The sequence below is a fragment of the Calidris pugnax genome, unplaced genomic scaffold, assembly GCF_001431845.1.
Source record: "Calidris pugnax isolate Ruff unplaced genomic scaffold, ASM143184v1 scaffold95, whole genome shotgun sequence".
Lineage (NCBI taxonomy): Eukaryota > Metazoa > Chordata > Aves > Charadriiformes > Scolopacidae > Calidris > Calidris pugnax.
Window position 1 is genome coordinate 14986635 of NW_015090885.1, and position 18197 is coordinate 15004831.

The following is an 18197-nucleotide window of genomic DNA, read 5'->3' on the forward strand; positions in this document are numbered from 1 at the left end:
TTTTGCTGGTGTTAAATTATCCTAGTCATCTCATCTCCTAATACAAGAGGAACATGCATTTATTTTAAGAAATTACATAAAGGCATATTCTTCAGGTGGCTTCATGTCTCTCTCTCATTGTTTTCATTTCAGTTCTTGTAATTCCCCTCAGTTTTCTCTCAGGTAGAACCATCTCTTGTGCACCTGTGTCTTCTATGTTCTCCACATTTTGGGCTGATCTTTTCAGGACCAGGTTCTGCAGTGTGATGACTTGTCTGAAGAATTTGGTCCTACATGTAAACTAAAGCTCATATCCTGCAAAAATGTACCTGTCCCTTTCTTTACATACTGGGATTTATCCTATTGACATGGCTTTAATGCTAAGATCAGCAAAACTCCTCTTGATTCTTCTTAAATTATTTAAAGATAACCTAAGGCGGAGTGTGTCCTGCTCTTCATGAGGTTAAGTCAGCTTGATTTTTCAAGCAGAATAGAATAGACTAGACTATTTCAGTTGGAAGGGATCTGTAAGGATCATCTAGTCCAACTGCCTGACTAATTCAGGGCTTTTGTGTCTGAGAAAGTATAAACAGAATATGCAGATGTCCATCCCTTTGTATCTTGGCGCACTCTCAGATTGATTCTCTCTAACTCGAGGTCCATTTTTTCCAGTCTTCCTTGTAGAGATGCACCAGTTAAGCTAAGATCCTGATAGTTATTTAGAAGCCTGACTCTTGCTTAAGACTGAACTTCACTGATTTTGGCCGAAGTTTACAAGAGACTGAAATCAATGCTGTTCGGGTATGGACCTCAGAAAGACAGAGACAAGCCCGCTGGCCCTGACCCACAAGCGCTTGTGCATGTCTTTCATTTCCAGCATGTGGGCAGCCCTGCTGCCTTTTCTAAACTTCTGGATGCATAGGTCCAGATTACTATGCAGAGCATCAGCTCCACACATACCAGTACCCTGAGGTAGTGAGGAATAAGGAAGCAGTCCCTTGTGTAACTACTCTGTCTTAAAAAGTAAATCTAGACACAAGCAATGTTTTATGTTTGATAATGTGTTATTAGCAGAACTCCTCCTGCCTACGGCTCACGCCAACAACTCTGGCACAAAGTGCCACTACTGGTGATGTTCATACTCTCTGTTTGCAAACAGTAGTGTAGCCTTAAAGATGCAGGCCAGTACATGTTGCTGCTGTGAAAAGCATGCGCTTGAAATAAAGTTTAAAACCAGAAAGCGATTCAATGGCTCTGAGTCAAGGGTCAAATCTACGTCAGTTTTCCTAAGAGCCAACTGATATTCTGCCAGGTCTTCTGCTTCATCCACAGACTATTTTCCCTTCAGCTGTGTTGGCATCTCTCTGTTTAGGTGATGCCATGGCTCTCTGCCAGGTTTATCTCGTATTGCAAAATCCTGAACGCTGGGCTGGAAGAGGTTGAAAGGTCTCTCTTGATTTTACAGGAACTATGCCTTATCTCAACACTGCTATGGGTTTGCTATTTCTTTTTTTTTTTTCATCAGTCCTATGTCGCTAAGTCTGATGTATTTATTTTTAGTCTCATAGTATTTGTAAAACTATTCCCAGCTCTCATTGTCAAGTGATTAAACAAGAATCTCAGCCTTCACTTAAAAAACACATTTCTAGATTCAGTGTTGTTGAGAAGTGATAGAAAAAGACTAAAAGTGAAAAATGCTGGAAAATGTTTGAAGTGCATATATACTCTGCAAATTGAGAAATCAGAATACATGAAAAAAGTAAACCTCTCTTTTTTTCTACAAAAGTCCCATGTTTTTTAAGTTAATCTTGAGATTTGGGAAGAAAAGCAGTCAAGTCCTCCTCTTTGACTGTTTGGGGTTGATAGAATTGTCTGTGTTTTCTCCAATTACTTATGCTGTTCTCTAACTCGAGCCTCTCTTCAAGAGGAGTGAATCAAGTGGAAGATGTGGGTTTGGCTCAGCACCAGCCTTCACTGAGTGTCAGGTTAAAGGAGACCCACAAATGGAGTCAGTGTTGGTGTTTCCTCTTCCCCAGCCAGCCCGCCCCACCTTTTCTTGTTCACCTTTTTTATTTAGAGTTAGAAAAGCTCCAAAGCTTCTCCTTGTGTTTTGAAGTTTGCTGCATTTCCCTTTGTGAATGCAAAGATTACCCTGCCCTCATTTATCTAAAATAAAATTACTGACAACACTGACAGTATGCCAGCTGCAGCCCTTGTAGCATGACTGGGGCAATGCTCAGCTTTTACAAAAGAGTGTTTTTCTCTCAGATGCTTGAATTCAAACCGTACTGTTGTTATTTATTAAATAAATAAGACTTTCTTCCTGTTCTTTTACTTATTAAAAAACAAGGACTTATTTAACATGTTAGGACTATATGGGGCTTCAGTAATGCATAGGCTTTGTGTTGGCTCTCAGATCAGGGGTACAGTACAAGTGTAGGTGGGTGCTTTTGTGCGACACAGCACATAAGAATGAAGAAAAGCTGTGGGGCTCCCCGTACTGGGCATCCGCACTCAGTTGCACTGGGTCTGAATAGACACAACTCTCTTCGTTCCCCTGCAATGGCATCTGGTTTGTGTTAGCACGAGTGAAAGGTGGTTCTGTTTCAGTCAGGTGTCCTAAGCAGGTTGAAAGCCTCTCTTTTCTAGAACAGCTTTAGGAAAGTCAAATCAGGCTTGATCAGGTTTTGAAGCCAGTGAACTTCCGCAAGGCAGTCGTGTCTTCACCTTGCTCTGTGCTGAGGAATCTGTGCCTGAACCTCATCAGCTTTGGAGCACTGTCTTCCCACACGCAAAGGTTACCTAATGGTTAGATGTAGATGCTGCAACTTAGATAAAAACTTCAGATAAAAACTAAGTTCAGTTCCTAGCTTTGCTCACTAGCTGTCCTAGGACTTCACAGGAACCACTCTTTCTCTGCCTCAGTTCTGCTTTTTGGGGTGTTTTTTGGTCCACATCCCATTTCTGCCTTCCCCAAGATACATGCTGTTTCCCACCCACACCTTTCCTCATCTGAGAATTACTTAACTTTCTGAAGAGGAGTCCTGTGAAATGTATCCTACACAGATGCACTGCTAGGGTGGAGCTGGGAATAGAGCATGGGTGGAAGGAAGTGACTGGGACAGGGATTAGGAAAAAAGGTGGCATATGGGACAGTATGACGCTGCAGCTCCAGTGGACAAGAGAGCAGAACTGCTCCATTCTGTGGCGCTGTGGGTCTAAATCATCCTAAGCTGATCTTGCACTGTCCCTTCAGAGTCCTCCATGAGTCCATGGTGTGTGCACAGAATTGAGAGCAGCCTAAGTAGTCAAGGTGAAGTTGTGTGGGAAATGGGTGTCCATCTACAGCAGGTTTTCCCAGAGATGATCCTTCTATGCTTAATTATAGTGCCTGGCCTTTTCCATCAGCTCCCTGCCTCTCCTGTTTGGAGCTCTCTTGGCTCCCTTTCCTGTCTACCAGTGTCACCTAACAAGCTTCTCCAGCTTCCCTAGGCCTCTTGATTTCTCTTTCCCACTGTTACTTACATGTCTCAGCAGCTGGCTCTCACAGGAACTCCCTAACAAAAGGTTTCTTTGTGTGCAAATTAATAAGCTAGTGTAAGTAAAATCAAGAAAGAACAAGGCTATAGTAATGCAAAACCTATTATTCTTTTATTGGACAAGTGTAGTTTTAATGCTCACACTTGGGGGTATGCTAGTAAATATGTTAAAAATGCTTGGAACATGGAAACTGACTGGCTGACACCAGAGTTTCCTATGAAGCTTTACAACCTGAAATTGGTTCATGAGGTCTATCATAGCCTTTGAACCACCACTGCTGAAGCCACTGCTAAGTTTACCCTTGACTTCATCAGCTAAGAAACTGAGCCCTAAATTCTGGTTTGTTCAAGAGCAAAAATCCTACCTCCAATCTTCCTGGAAGAAATCAATAGTCTGTCTTGTTGAATTACAGCTGCACAAATGCTGTGCAGGCCTGAAACATGGTCAGCTTATCCTTTACAGGGAATGAGAAGGAACTGAGTTCAACTAAGTCATTAGCTTTATTTCTCTATTCTAAGCCAAGAATATATTACCAAGGGCAGATGGATGTTGTACAGGCACCCACAGCAGACACTCAATCCACCTGAGAAGTGGACTCCTGACTACTGTATACATATTTACTGAGAGTATGAGTGGCCTGACCTATTCCTGGGTTTGCCCAGAGTAGACCTCCTGGCTAGTTATGTCATTAGAGACATTTAGGACACTATAAAAAAGACTCTCAGTAAAGCTGGGTTAGGCTTCTCTTTTTATTGGTGGATATACTCTCATTTTAATCACGTATTGACGTCTTCCAGTGTTGCAAATACCTGGAATTCCCCTGTGCAGGCTGACCTTTACTGCAATGGAGTTATGCTGAAGGCTGAAACAAGTAACGCCAGATGCAGCACCAGAGACCTCCTGATGCTGCTTTCAGCACACTTTCAGCTACTAAATGTGGAGAAGCTGGTAGGGATCACTGGGTTGGTTCCAAGTACAAAGTAGAGACAGGAAAGTCTAGTGGATGTTGGAAAGCTTAAGTATGTTTCCACCTCATTCAGGGTGACTGTGCTGGGAAGCGGTTTATACAAAGTTGCTATGTGAAAGGAAGTTGTATGTTTTCGGAATGGCTATATGTATATAGAAAAAAGGTAACTGCGTATCCATAGACTTGTGTATCATAAACGTGTATGTCATAAGCAATTTTAGTTGGGGGATACAACTACCAGTGCAGCTTGAAGGAATCCTGCAAAATCGCTGTTGCAAGCATGTGGGCTGGCTATTTATTTAATAGCTCCAGAGGGAAAGAATTGTGTCTTCAGCAGACAGCTGAAGTACTTTTTTTTGTGAGCCTAATTGCCCTTCTCCCATTACCACTGACCCTCATCCCACCCTGTCCATCCCCAAGCTTTCCAAGTTGGGTACGCTTGATTTTTTTAAACGTTTTGAAATGGGCAGTCATACTCAGTCATCCTGCAGACAATGAATTTCCACTGACGATCCCTGCATGGAAGAGAGACAAGAGAGAGATTAGTGAGCCAGAACTCTGGAGGTTAAGACTATACAAGTAAGAATAGCTTTACACCAGGTATTGTAACAAAAACATCTGTCTGCCATTAGCTGACTTTCCTCTGAGTACTTTGTGTTTTTATGGGCTGGAAGGAGATTAAATATGTCCGATAGCCCATGGCAGGGGGGTTGGAACCAGATGATCTGTAAGGTCCCTTCCAATTCTAACCATTCTATCATTCTATGATAGTTATAATTCTTTCACACTCCCTTACAAGGTAGGAAAATCAGTTCTCTGAAAAATTAGGTCTCTGAGTATCCTTCAGAAGACAATGACTCTTGATGGTGATCAATCCTAAATTGACTTTAAATCAGTGACCAAGAGAAAAGGGATGATTCTGTCAAAAGTTATTGTCATGTGATATATTGCTCAGGAACATGTACAAAGTAAAATACATGGGTGACTTTCAAGAAATTTCTAAGTAGGGGGTTATCCATACAGCAGAATTCACTCTTTTTTTTTTTTTTTTTTCCACTACTAGTTCTTCTAGCAAGTGTCCTTTATGAAAGATGTGAAGGAATCAATAGTGAGAGAAATTAAATTCACTTCTCATCTTTGATCTCCACAAGTCACATGTGAGGCAGAGAAATGTCTATGAGTGTAAGGAGAGTTTATGCTCTTCCTGGTTTGTGAGTAATTGGATGTCTGTATCCTCTCTCAGGAGAGTGATACAGTACCTACTAACAATTTTTAGTAGGAAACATGGCTGAAGCAGCACGATTCAACAGCAGGGGCCAGTGATTTAGTATCCAATAGCAGCAATGGCCTGCAAATTTCCACCTTAGCTTCTTTCTTTCCACCTTAGCTTTTCCCTTGACAAAAAGGCATGAGCTCAGTGGATCAAATGCTGTCCTGCTGTGGAGCAAATGTTCAATTTAGGCTGCTTGGTGCTGGCTACCAGGAGTTTAGGTCTAAAGTACAGTCCTTGCAGATGGCAGCCATCATTTCAATTGGTAACAGGTGGTGAGAGGTTTCTGACAGTTTGGATTCTGCTAATAGTTATGTCCTAATCCTGAGGCATGGGACAGGTAATGCTGCTGAGGTGGTTCAACAGGAGCTTGCTTTACAAGACCCCTGCACAGTCCTGGTTTTCTGGTGGCCAGCTCCAAACAGTGAGGAAACTGTGCAAAACCTACTGCCTCTTAGGGATGTGCTGAGACACCTGCGCCCAGATTTTGGTATTAACTCCTCTTATTTGGTTTTCTTGACTGGGTGACCCTATCCTGGAATAAGACTAATTTGACTCTTAAGCTCTGTGTGGGTATAAAGCATCTAATTTCAGCTTTCATTTGCTGAGTTTTTTTTAATTGGAAATATACCATGCTACTTCACCAGTTTATGCTAAGTTTCATTTGGAACTAGTTCCATCTCATGCTCATCAGCAAGTCTGCGTTTGGTTATATAGTTTTTATTTTTGGTTTCCTATAGGCTTTTCCTAGGTGGTTTGTAATTGTAATTGCCTCATAAAACTGTTACCAAAGGTTAATGAAATGCAAGATTCATTTTCAGGTTTATTGTAGGAAGTCCTCCTTTGGACTTTTTGCATACTCTTTTTGCATACAAACAGCTTTTGGTCACTAAGCTACCCAGAGAGACCAAAAAAAGATGACTCAGATGTGGATTAACAAGATTATATGGGTCAAAATTAAGGTCTGCTAAACTGACACCCGTTGTCAGAAAGACTTTTAGCTCAAAAGCTGACGTCAAGTCATTTTTCTAAAAAGAAATATTGTAAAGTATGAAGTTCTTTAAAATAAATGTATTTTAGTTACCTGAATTAATGACATGCTTTAAATTATTAGAACAGAATTATTTCTGAAGTTGTAATTTAAGATTGAACTTGCAGACACTTTAGCGTATATGCACAGGGTTGATGGCCAATAGGTTTATGCATTTAGTGTCTTAATTTATCTTTTTTTTGCATTACTTGTGTTTGAAATTAAGCATATATATCCAACTTTTCAGGATGCAGGCAACTACTTTGTGCCATTGGTGCTGTGTGTTTAGTCAATAGTTATCTTTTCTGTTTCAATTTGTGGATCCCTTACAAGCTTTTCAGTGGGAGTGCAGATGCCATCAGGAATTGCCCTGTGTGTAATACTCTAGAATATATATGAACTTGCCTTTACAGATCCTTAACACTAGTTTATAGGTGTGTCATCCCATGTCCTTCCCAGTACCCAAGTGCTAATTTCATACATTTTCTTTAGGGTGGGGTGTCAATATGGAATTGTCACTTTTACTCTCCAGCTGTCAAGTGCTGTCATAATTGAATTTTTGATGCTATAGGGAAAATATCTTTTATCTCCAAATATTGCCAAATAATCTGTTTCCAATTCAGTTGAAAAAATTCTATGAATTCCTATTCATATTGAGTTTTACAAAATCCTCTTGCTTTGGCCATATGAAACTTATTAGGGACCTAAAATGCCCTATAATTTAGCTCAGCTGAGCTTGGAAGGTATCCGGCTTGTCCAGGCATTTTAAATGTACTTACTGCTGGGGTATCTGGGTGTTGATCTGTCTTTTGGTGATAATGTCTGAGCAGTTAGGAAATTACTGGATATTCAGATCACCCAAATAAATGCAGCAGAGGACAGTTTTGTAAAAGAAATTACCTTATGACAGTCTGCATGTGCTATTTTTATGCTATGCACTGAAGGGCAAGCTGTGGCACCTACCAAGCACGTTTGGTAATCCCCAGATCCCTGTCCAAGCTACTCACCGCAGGCTGGGCTGGGAATGCTCCAGTGGTGCTCTCTGGATTCGAGACAGATCCAGCCAGACGACAGCCCATAATAAAGCTCCACGAGGGAGCCAAGCCATCACTACTTAGCATGTTTCAGAGCTCAGGCTGAAGCTATTTTGAAGCTCTTTTAAATACTTTTTTTCTTTTTGGAAGCTATTTTGCCAAGGGTTTACAATGTGTATGTCTATGTGGGCAGTTTCAGTTGTTTACAACTTGCTTCGTATACCCTATGTCTATCTCTGAAACCTGTAACAAAAGATACTGCCTTTCCCTGCAAATCCTCCCTTACTTATGTCCGTAGGTCATCCTGTCTGCATCAGCATTATCACCACGCTTTCAAATGTGCTCCCAGAGATCCTTCAAGCCTCTACTAATTCTTTCCAGCTGCTTTTGTCTTGCTTTATAGACAATTGCTTTCTCCTTTTGACCCATTTAGAATGGGACTGAAAAATGTAAATGTTAACCACTTCTAAAATCTGTATTCCACAGATAAGCACTTAAAACCTCTGATATGAACAGCAACTCCTTCTTTCATTCCTGATACACAGGCATGGCAACTCACAGAGAGTGATTACAGAAGAGGAGGTGGGCATAACACCTTTCTGAGCTTTCTCCAGCCTTTGCCAGAAGCATCACGTGCTCTCTCAAATATCTGTGCATCAGCAGTGACCCCAGTGATGCAATGTCTTAGGGAGTAGGAAGGGAGGATATGATTCCTGCAAGTTTATTCAGAAAGTCTAAAAATACCTAACTGAAGTGATTAGGAAAGCTTAAACTAAAATACTTTCAAAGGCTTTTTTTTTTTTTGTGCCTCTTGTTAGCTCAAGAACATTGCCCATGCTGGGCTAAATAGGCACAAGTTTAACATGCTTGAAAATTAAAAGCTGTCTCAAAATCTACAGCATGTTTATACAGACAAGCTGCAAGTGTGCGTGCTGCTGGCAGGCTGGGACTGGGAAAAGATTTTTTTGCTCCTATGCTGCCTCAGCCAGCTGCAAAGAACCATTTAGGATGACAAACTTTGCCAACTTTTACAAGTATACCACTCAGGAGAGTTACTGCATGAATCTGAATTATGAACGGGCATATCAGGATTTTTTTTCACTTCCCATGCAAAGCAACACAAGTTGGTTTTAGTCATTCTGGAAGCTGGGGGCCAGGAAGTTCATTGGCACAGGAAATTTTCCTAGATTGCAATTCATAAAATGTTTTCTCTATGGTTTTCACCTGCTACTATTGCAGGTTCATCTGTGGTATCACAGCAGTGGTAGGACAAAGGTGTTAGTGGCTTCTTCCCTTTCCAGGTACTGAGGTGTCATAACCTATGAAGATTTGTACTCCCGATGTACATTCCTGGGATGCTGCCTCCATTCCCTGCCAGTCCCCACTGCTACCCCATTCTGAAAGAGGCTGAAATCCAGCTGCAAGGGAGCACACTGTCTGCATTATCTCCCCTTCTCTCTGCCATGGCCGTGATTAGCACTGGGGAATAGTTAAGAGAAAAACCCAGAAGGGGGATGTCCCTTGCAACCTTTAAAATTCTTTATCTGAAGGGATAAATAGATACCTTAGGGTCAATTAACTGTGACAGTTTTATGCTTCTGCTTGTAGGAATCATTTGCAGACATGGCTTCCATTTGTTAATAAACAGACTAATGGATTTTAGCCAGAAAATTACAGTTATGGACCTGCAGCAGTCTGACAGCGTGTTATCAGTTCTGGAAAAGGTCTTCTTATTTTAGGTAATCTTTTGGCTGAGGGGATCCCTAGTGAAGCCCAGCAAACCGGGGGCGTCACAGTGACAAAAGCAGCTGAGGTCCTTTGAGCATTATTAGAGACAGCTTGAAATGCTGGTGTGTTTAAACTCCTCCTTCTCTCTTCTCTCTCCCCTTCTCCTGTAGCCAGTCTTGGCAATGATAAGCCCGTACGGTACACCTTGCCTTTCTGTCTGCGCTGTGTTTGATAACAAATGCTTTAATATACTGGGCTGAGGTGTCTGATAAAAAACATCAGGAAAGAAAGAACTCACAGTTGATGTATGAGAGGCCAGCTTGAGAGGAAAGAATCAAGATCCAACTACAACTTCACTAGCCGTAGGGCCTCATAGGGCCTGGTCAAGTAATGACCAGGACTGACTAAGAAAATGTAGTGAAATCATTTTCTGGAAAGGCATCAATGTGCACTGGATTGTCTTAATTCCTGGTGTGGCCTCAAATCTGTCAGAATAGTGTTGCAATGGATTGGGCAGTTTACAGCATTCAGACTGCAGTTTGTATGGTCTTATCTTTGCACGCTGGCAGATTCCCCACTTCTCTGCAAAGATAAGTGGGCCAAGATAAGTCCCTCATCCCCTGAAAGAACAGGGTGTTCCAGGCTGAGTTTTTACTGGGTTAGATAAAAGATGCCCTAACTAGAGATAGGTGAGAAACAATATTGAAGATTTATTAAGCTTTGTGGAGTTCAGATTTAGCCAGGCCTCCCATTGCTGTATTTTTCACTACTTAGTTGCATGTCGGATGATCCCCTTGTGTATGAAGATGCCCTTTCCCTGATACACCGCTCTGGACAATTAGCCACACACACAGTGAACTTTGCACTTCAGAAGTACTAGCCTGATGCTGAGTACTGCAGCAGATGATGCATAGCCTTGCAGTGTTTGGGAGAAATAGAAAAGGAAAAGCTTTTTCTTTTTTTTTTTTTTTAAAGTCTAGTGAAACAAATGAAAAGCAAACCTGTCCACAGCAGAGAAAGTTGTGGTTGCTCCACGGATGTAGTAGTCATAAGTATACATCATCATGTCCATATCTTCTCCATAGTGTCCTGGATATTCTGTTGTTAACCTTTACATTAAGGAAAAAGAAGATAAAATAATTTACCATCTCATAGAAAAGTCCAGTTGACTGATTGTAACTCAGATAGTAGATTTCTCCTGTTTCTTTGACAGTTCTTGTTTCTTAATAGCACCACAAATGCAGTCTGACCTAAAAGACTGCATTTCTCTTCTACACAACTGATTCATATAGCTATTTGAATAAATTTCAGTAAGTTTAGAACTGTTAAGAGCAAGTTGGAGTATCATATGGATATACATCTGCAGCTCTGGGACAAAAGCAGCCTGAACAAGAATTTCACTGAATTTTTCACTGAATTTCACTGAATTTCTAGAGTTGGAAGGGACCATAGAGATCATCTAGTCCAACTCCCCTGCTGAAGCAGGATTGCCCAGAGCTAGAGCATGTTACTCAGGACTGCATCCAGGCGGGTTTTGAAAATCTCCAAGGAAGGGGACTCCACAACCTCCCTGGGCAGCCTGTTCCAGGGCTCTGTCACCCTCACCGTGAAGAATGTAAAGCTTGTCTACTACTTATGCCTTTATTGCAGAGATTTGCTCCAGCCTCTTGTCAGTCTGTTTGGTTTGCTGCTGTAGAATTCTGTAAATGTTGCCAAGTCAAATAGCTACAAGCATTTATCCATTTATGAATTATATTAAATGAATGTAGCAATTAATTCATTTCTCTTTGTTCTTTCCACTCTCTGCCTAGTCTATAATGTAAAAATATTGGCCCGGACAATATTTGTGCAGTCTATTTTATCTAAGAAGTTCAAAGTGCTTCTGCACTTAATCAAATTATGGTTACTGCTTCCCTGGGAAATAGGAAGTAATACTGTACTTGGTTTTAGAGACATTTTGCAGATAATGAACAGATGCAGGAAGGGGCTGGGACCGTGACCAGTACTTTATGTCAACATTGTCTTAGAGGTTAGGAATGGAAACCTGGCACTAAGACTTTTCTCGTATTACACCAATTTATATGAGAGTTACTAGTGGAGTCGTGTCAGCTTCACTACGAGGCAGCACAGGGAAGAATTGGGTTCCCTGGAAGGGAGATGCTGGCCCTGTGGAAATGAACAGCTCAACTCCTATTGAGACTAACAGGGTTAAGATGCCGTTACAGAAATCGTGACAACCGTTTTTCTGACTTAATTCAGCCCAGCAGCAGTGCTTGAGTGATGCTTCAAGGTCCAAGCCAAGCACTCAAGTGCATGTTTACGTTTTGTTAAATCTGTGGGGTTTGAGGACAAACAAATATTTTACTCACTAGGAATATAATTATTGGGGTGGTTTTAAGTTTTTAAAATTAGATGACTTGAGGTTATTTGGAGCCCCAACCAGTAACTGCTGGAATACTCAGAAACTGAAAGTTTACCTGAAAACTGAGGGACTCTGGAATATTAGGCTGCTTTCTCCTAGAGCTACTTACTATAATTAAAAAACCTCTGAAACTGCCACTACTCTCTGTATATTTTAAATGTATTTTTGATCGCTTTGTTTACCCTGTTCTTATACTGTTTAATCTTTGTAGAGCAGATGTGACTTTATTCCAGCTTTTGAAAATGGAAGAAAAACATCATTCAGTTGGAACATCATTCCTAACAAATCATTATTGCTTGACAGATGAAAAATGGGACTGAATGTGAAACTCAAGGATGGCCTTATAAGATCCCTAAGTTTCAACAGTCAACTTCTTTGAACATATCTTGTTCTTGTGCCTCCTGTCCGTTGGCCATGGTAATCACCAGACAAGTGACTAGTCTTAGCACAAAAGCACCCGTGTCCAAGTGGTTTTGAGAGGTAGAAGATCAGGCCTGGGCACAATGTCCATTGTCAGAGCTCTGACCAAGGGCCCATGGATTCGCAGAGCCTTTACAGTGCTGTGCTGATGATAAGAAATGAATAGCAGTGTTTCACAGGTCACGCAGAGCTGCTGCAGGCTAGGAGCTGCTGCAGGCTAGGAAAACCCATGTACACTGGCAGTTGTTAGGATGGATAAATAGGTAGAGTCATCAGTATTCTCTGCAAGTGGAAAAATTAGAGCCACAGTTTTCAGTCCAGCCCCCATGGAAGTCCAAAATGATACCACTATGGGTTTTAAGGAAACTGACACTGACCCAGGCAAAGAGAATAAATACAAATATTGCAGAAAGCTGTTTCTCATGACTTCTCACATTAGCTGATGTTTTTTCCTAAACCGGAAATCATCACCTGAGTGTGTTTCTGTCAACCCACAGCAAATCTAATTTATCTGCTACTTTGACTGAAGGCTGATGTTACAGTTTTTTCTCTCAGGACATCACCCCTTGTGCTTACAAATATATATTTATTTGTCATTGTCAGACAGTTTAAAGATCAGATTTTAATACTTTTTTACCCAGACAATCTATGGCTTGAATATCTAATACACCTTTATGACCCCATAAGAGCCTTAACCTGAGCCTAAGCTGGTTCTTCAGTATAGCCAATTTGCTGAAAGCCCTCTGGTTTGCAGAGATGCTTTTGGGGCCCTGCACTCCATGCCCAGAGCTGTAATGAGAGCCAGAATATACTTCACAAACCCTGACCTCTGCTTCCTGGTCTCTATTTTATCCATTTTCTTTGCACAGAAATCAAAACCTTGAGGAGGACTTTTTTCATGCCTGAGTCTCCTATCAGTGAAGCCATGGATCTGAATCTGGGAACTTGAGAGTATTGGTATATGGTCCAGAAGAGAGGCTGGGACTACTTCTATGCTAGTAGATTTAAGAACAGCAGAGAATGTTTCTGGGCATTGTAACTTCATTGCCTAGGCGCGTAAATTATTAGAACAATCCCCTGGAGAGTTTTAGCCCAGACCAACTAGCGCAGTCTCAGCAGCTACCTCAAAGACAGGTTTTGTGAGTTAGCAGGTAGGTAGGTACCATTCCTAACAGGCAGAATGTGGACAGTCTCTTTCAGAGGATAAGAAAGTTTAATAGTGTGGTTGCTTCCTCTGTTAGAGGAGAGTCCCCATATTTGGTTTACTAATTTGTAGCCTGAGTCTCTGATGGCTCATCTTTGAAGATTCCTGGATCACATCAGGTTTTTAAAACACGTGGCAAGAAGACTAGCTATGGACAAGGATTTCATTTTGCGTACCCCCAGGTTTTGGGGCTATTATTATGAGAAAACACTGAAGCGTGTGTTTATATATGTTCCACCAAATGTGTTTCATAACATCTGTTTGGCATCCAGCAAGGAAAATATTCTGTAATCTTGACCAGCGCTATGTGCCGGGCAGACAAGACTGTGCAGAACAGAAGGTTAAAAAGCTGCTTTCAGCTCTACTCAGAGACAGAACTGAGAGTCAATTCTTTGAACTTGTTTCATGAGCTTTTCAGCTGAAAAGTAAATCTGATGACAAGCTCCTGAATTACTGTGAAGGGTCTCACAGACCTTTTGCAGAAGCAGGCAGTGGTATTCTGAAGTGAAGGGATGCAGTAGGGAGCCTTCATTTAGCTTCCCTCTCTTTTCTTTCTTCCTGCTGTCATCTCTCCCTCCCTCTCCACTAAGTTCTTTACATTATGATTCAGCCTCTTAAGGCTCCTCCACTAAGAAATGTTTGAAAAGCCAATATAAGCAATTACCAAAAGCAAATGATATAGGGACTTGAGCTGCTCTGAAGTTTGTCTTGTTACATAGACAGATGCCTACTGACTCCTTTTGTTCTGGAAAGAAAAATTATAAATAGTGCTATGACAGCAATGCTCAAGTTCACTTGGGTCTGTGTGGTCTGTCTATCTAATTCAGTTCTCTTTGATGTTTGCTGTATTCATTTATGAAACTGTTCCCTGAAGCCCATGCATCTCAAGGTCATCTGGATCATGCTGTATCTTTTAGAAGGAAGTGCAGTTGGTTTTCCACGTAGCAGGGCTCTGTGGTGCTACCCAGCCCTTCTCTATTATCCCTGTTTTTAGAATCCTGGGTATAAGTCGCATAAAATGTATCTGCACTGAGAGATGCTTTAGTCTTTAATGCATAGGGATATTCAGTACTTGGTTTTCTCCTCATGAAGGGGATAAAGGTCATTTAACTTAGCGATTAAGGCTCTTCTCAAAGTGGTCTGCCCATCACAGGATGCTGGTTCCCTCAGCGTATGTTGTAGCTTGGTGTGTAACCTTATTATCAAGTGTTTAACTGAAAATATTTTTTCATTCTCTAATGCATATCAACTGTGAACCACCTACCAGAGCATTACAGACAGGTCATTTTTTTTTCCAAATATGGTAGCATTTGTAAGCCATGTGTGGCAGTGGATAGTTTATACCTGAGAGGAGTCATGAAACAAGTGAGAGAGACTTTTTGCCCTAGTTGGTGAGGATTTGCTTGCCCACCAGAGTCTGGACTCCCAAAGAGTCCAAGCCCAAGGGCAGGATCCATTTGGGAAGAGCCATCCACAGTAACGTGCATGAGGGGCCCGTAAGCATTTCTGGCACTGACATTTCTTAGCAAAGAAAACAGGGCTAGGGGAGCAGTGAGAAGCTTGAGGGTTGCCAAGTGCCAGGACAAAGTTGCTTGGGATGATCTAAAGCCTGTAAGACCAAGCTGTGGTGCTTGTGGTGCCTGAGAAGGTTACATGAGGGAAAGCCGTAGAAGAGAGGCTCGCAAAGTAGCTGTGAGAAGACCTGTGTTATACTGATTGTGGGACCTAAATACTGAGTAATTTGGTGCCAAATGAACTCTGAGGTGGCAGAGGATCTGTGTAAGGGCTAGCAGGGTGTATTTAGTGGGGTTGTTTACTAAACACACATATGCACATAGGTGTTCAGTTTGGGGAAGGGCTCATAGGAGAGAAAATAGTAATGTGAGATCTTTAGCAAGTGGTAGTCTTTTCAATCTGTATGATTTATTTGCAAGAATTAATACAGGAAACAGAGGATTTCCGCTTTAGCTTTGCAAATCCACTTCTGGTTAGAGTCAGGTGTATGATGTTCAGACAGAAGAGACTTGGAGCATTAGTGGCATTGTCGAGAGAGGAGAATGCAGGTAATTCTACATTAAAGACTGGGAAAGAAAAGCTTGTGAGAAGGGATATAAGTGGTTTGGAATATATGGGGAAGAGCAGGAAAACCTGACAGAAAAAAGTATTTTCATAAAGGGGTTTTTAGCTGGTAGAGTTGATGTGGGATGGTTTATCTTCTGACTGTTTGCATCGCCCCACCTATCCCCACATTTTTCTAATGTACTTTGCTATAATCCTATAAACCTTGCTCAGGGCAGGAAACATATTGAAAAAAAGGCGTTAAATCTTTGACAGGATTACTGTTGTTACTGTTTTAGTCTGAAAATAGTGATGTTGTTTATTTTCCACGGTGAAGAATTACTATGTTAGAGATTAATAGAAAACACAGTTATTCATTTAGCACTGAGAAGAATGTTTTGTACTAATCTACAGTGATCCCTAGCACTCTTTTAATGACTGACTTCAGAGATAGTTATCATGAGTCTATTTTTTACCCATAAGAAGATTGAGTCACACCAATGGCCTTATTAGTATTGTACAGCCTGCCCCTTAGGGAAGCAAATGGGAACGGTGGGTATGCCTTGCCTTCAGGTATCAAGCAAACAAAAGAAGTGAGTACTTTAAAATATCAAAGACAGTCAGTGGTGGAGCTGGTGGTTTCCTGCTTCAACTGTTGAATATACTTATTCCTTGCTAGTAAATGTGTTGTTTTGGAGTGCCTTATACTTTTTACTTATGTGCAACTACAGTGCTAACAAGACGAATGGCTCCTTTTTAACCTGCATTTTCCTCTTCGCTGCTGAACTCTTCCTCTAACAATGCTACAGCCAGAAGAAGGAGCTGATCCATTTCAAGAGGAACATAAGCCTTGACATTAATTTTCTGGCCTTTGAGGACAAGGGGTGTCCCCTGAATGGCCTTACTGTTTCAGATGTCAAGTGCTTCAAGAGTATGTCTCTCCTAAAGGAGAATTTTGTTTCAAGAGCCATGAGCCTGCATGTTACATTCTGTGAACATAGGGTTATGTGCTCTTTAATCAATTTCAATTCTTCCTCCAGCTGGAAGACAGCAGGCATCCCCTTTTGAAAAGCATACAATACTGAAAAGCCAAATAAGGTCTTAGTAAATGGTCTACAGAAATTCCTGCCAATGCTCCCCAGTAGAGATCCCAGATTGCTGGGCTGCCAGGGAACTAGAGGTGTCCTGGAGCTGCTCTAGAGATGAGGAGTTCTCTCATGTGGCCATTGCGTGTGCGTTTTGGGGTTGAGTTCAGGCTCCAGGCTCTGAGATCATGGATTCACCTAAACACATCACTGCTCTTCTGTTTCCTCCTGTCGTATTGAAAACCATAAACTCTCACAGGGCTGAGGAACCACGAGGCCAACACAGTGGGACCACAGTTCTTCTTGGAGGCCTACACAGGCAACACAATTACAAGTAGCAGCAGAGAGCTTAGGGCACCTTATGCCTATTCCTCAAGAAAGACGTGTCTGAGATAACATTAGCCAGTTTTTAATATTAAGCGAACATATTGCTCCTTAAATGCTTCTGGAAGATGGTCCTGGAGATTGAACTGTAAGCTTGTATTTGCTGGGATATAAAAAAACCCAACAGTTAAGTACTTAAAAAAAATAAATAATGAGGGATGGGATCTGGGTTGCACCAGAAGTGCATATTTCCACCACATGTCTTCTGAGTTCACCACCTTTTATATCTCTGCGGTTGGTAATATCTAAGAAACCTGCATAGGATCTCATCATTTTCAATATGGCTTTGGTGGCAGAAAACAAATAAGTTTTTTAAGCCCCATAACTCTTGGAAAATGTAATTGTTGCCTGGACAATGTTACTGTGACAGAGAGCCACGAAAGCTCCAGACAGACCTTCTGGCACTTGGACTGCTGGTTGTTTGGAGAGGGGAAGCAGTCATAAACAGTCTGTGCAGACTTGGGACTTCTCTGTGACATGTGTTTGCTTTTGAGTATGGAGTCAAGCTTTCAATTTCCTGGCAAAGAGAAAAATCTGAGCTCTAATGGGACGAGTTAATAACGCTGTCTCTGCATCTGTGATGGATTTGCTTCCTTTATGGTTTGAATCTGCGCACAGTTTATTTTACTGTGGTAGCATTCCCTCGCCAGGTAAAATAATGGGAGGTTTTCTGCCTCCTGTGAGGAATGTTAATTATTTTCAGTATGGTAAAAATGTGCTGAATTCATGACAAGACTTGGCATGGCGAAGAAGGCAACAAAGTACTTGTAAAAAAACTTAAAAATAGCAAGTGCGGAACTATGACACTTGAAAAGATTAGTATATTTATTTGCAGTATGGGCTTACTGTACAGGTAAACTGCAAATTAATGGTGGGAAGATGAGCTGTGAAACAGAACTGCTGGGCTCTAAGAGAAAGGATATAAATGCCACCAAGCAAAGTCCTTAAGCATATATTTGGCTTTAACCGTGTTCTTAAGTTAAGCAAAGTGGTTTAGTATGGGTTTCAGTCAGCATGATGGTGTCATAAATTAGTATTCCAGTAAGTATTAGTAGGGCTCAAAAAACACAGGGATG

At 41.4% G+C, this 18197-nt stretch overlaps 1 protein-coding gene across 1 annotated transcript in view; it reads right to left on the bottom strand.

The window, feature by feature from the left end:
• Positions 1-3605: 3605 nt before the first annotated feature.
• DPT (dermatopontin) overlaps positions 3606-18197 on the bottom strand; it is a 28107-nt gene continuing 13515 nt past the window's right edge. The window contains exons 3-4 of the mRNA XM_014947120.1: positions 10550-10657; positions 3606-5001 (exon numbers count right to left, since the gene is read on the bottom strand). Coding sequence (XP_014802606.1) covers positions 4935-5001; positions 10550-10657 — 175 coding nt within the window. The 3' untranslated portion in view covers positions 3606-4934. The remainder of the gene's footprint in view (positions 5002-10549; positions 10658-18197) is intronic.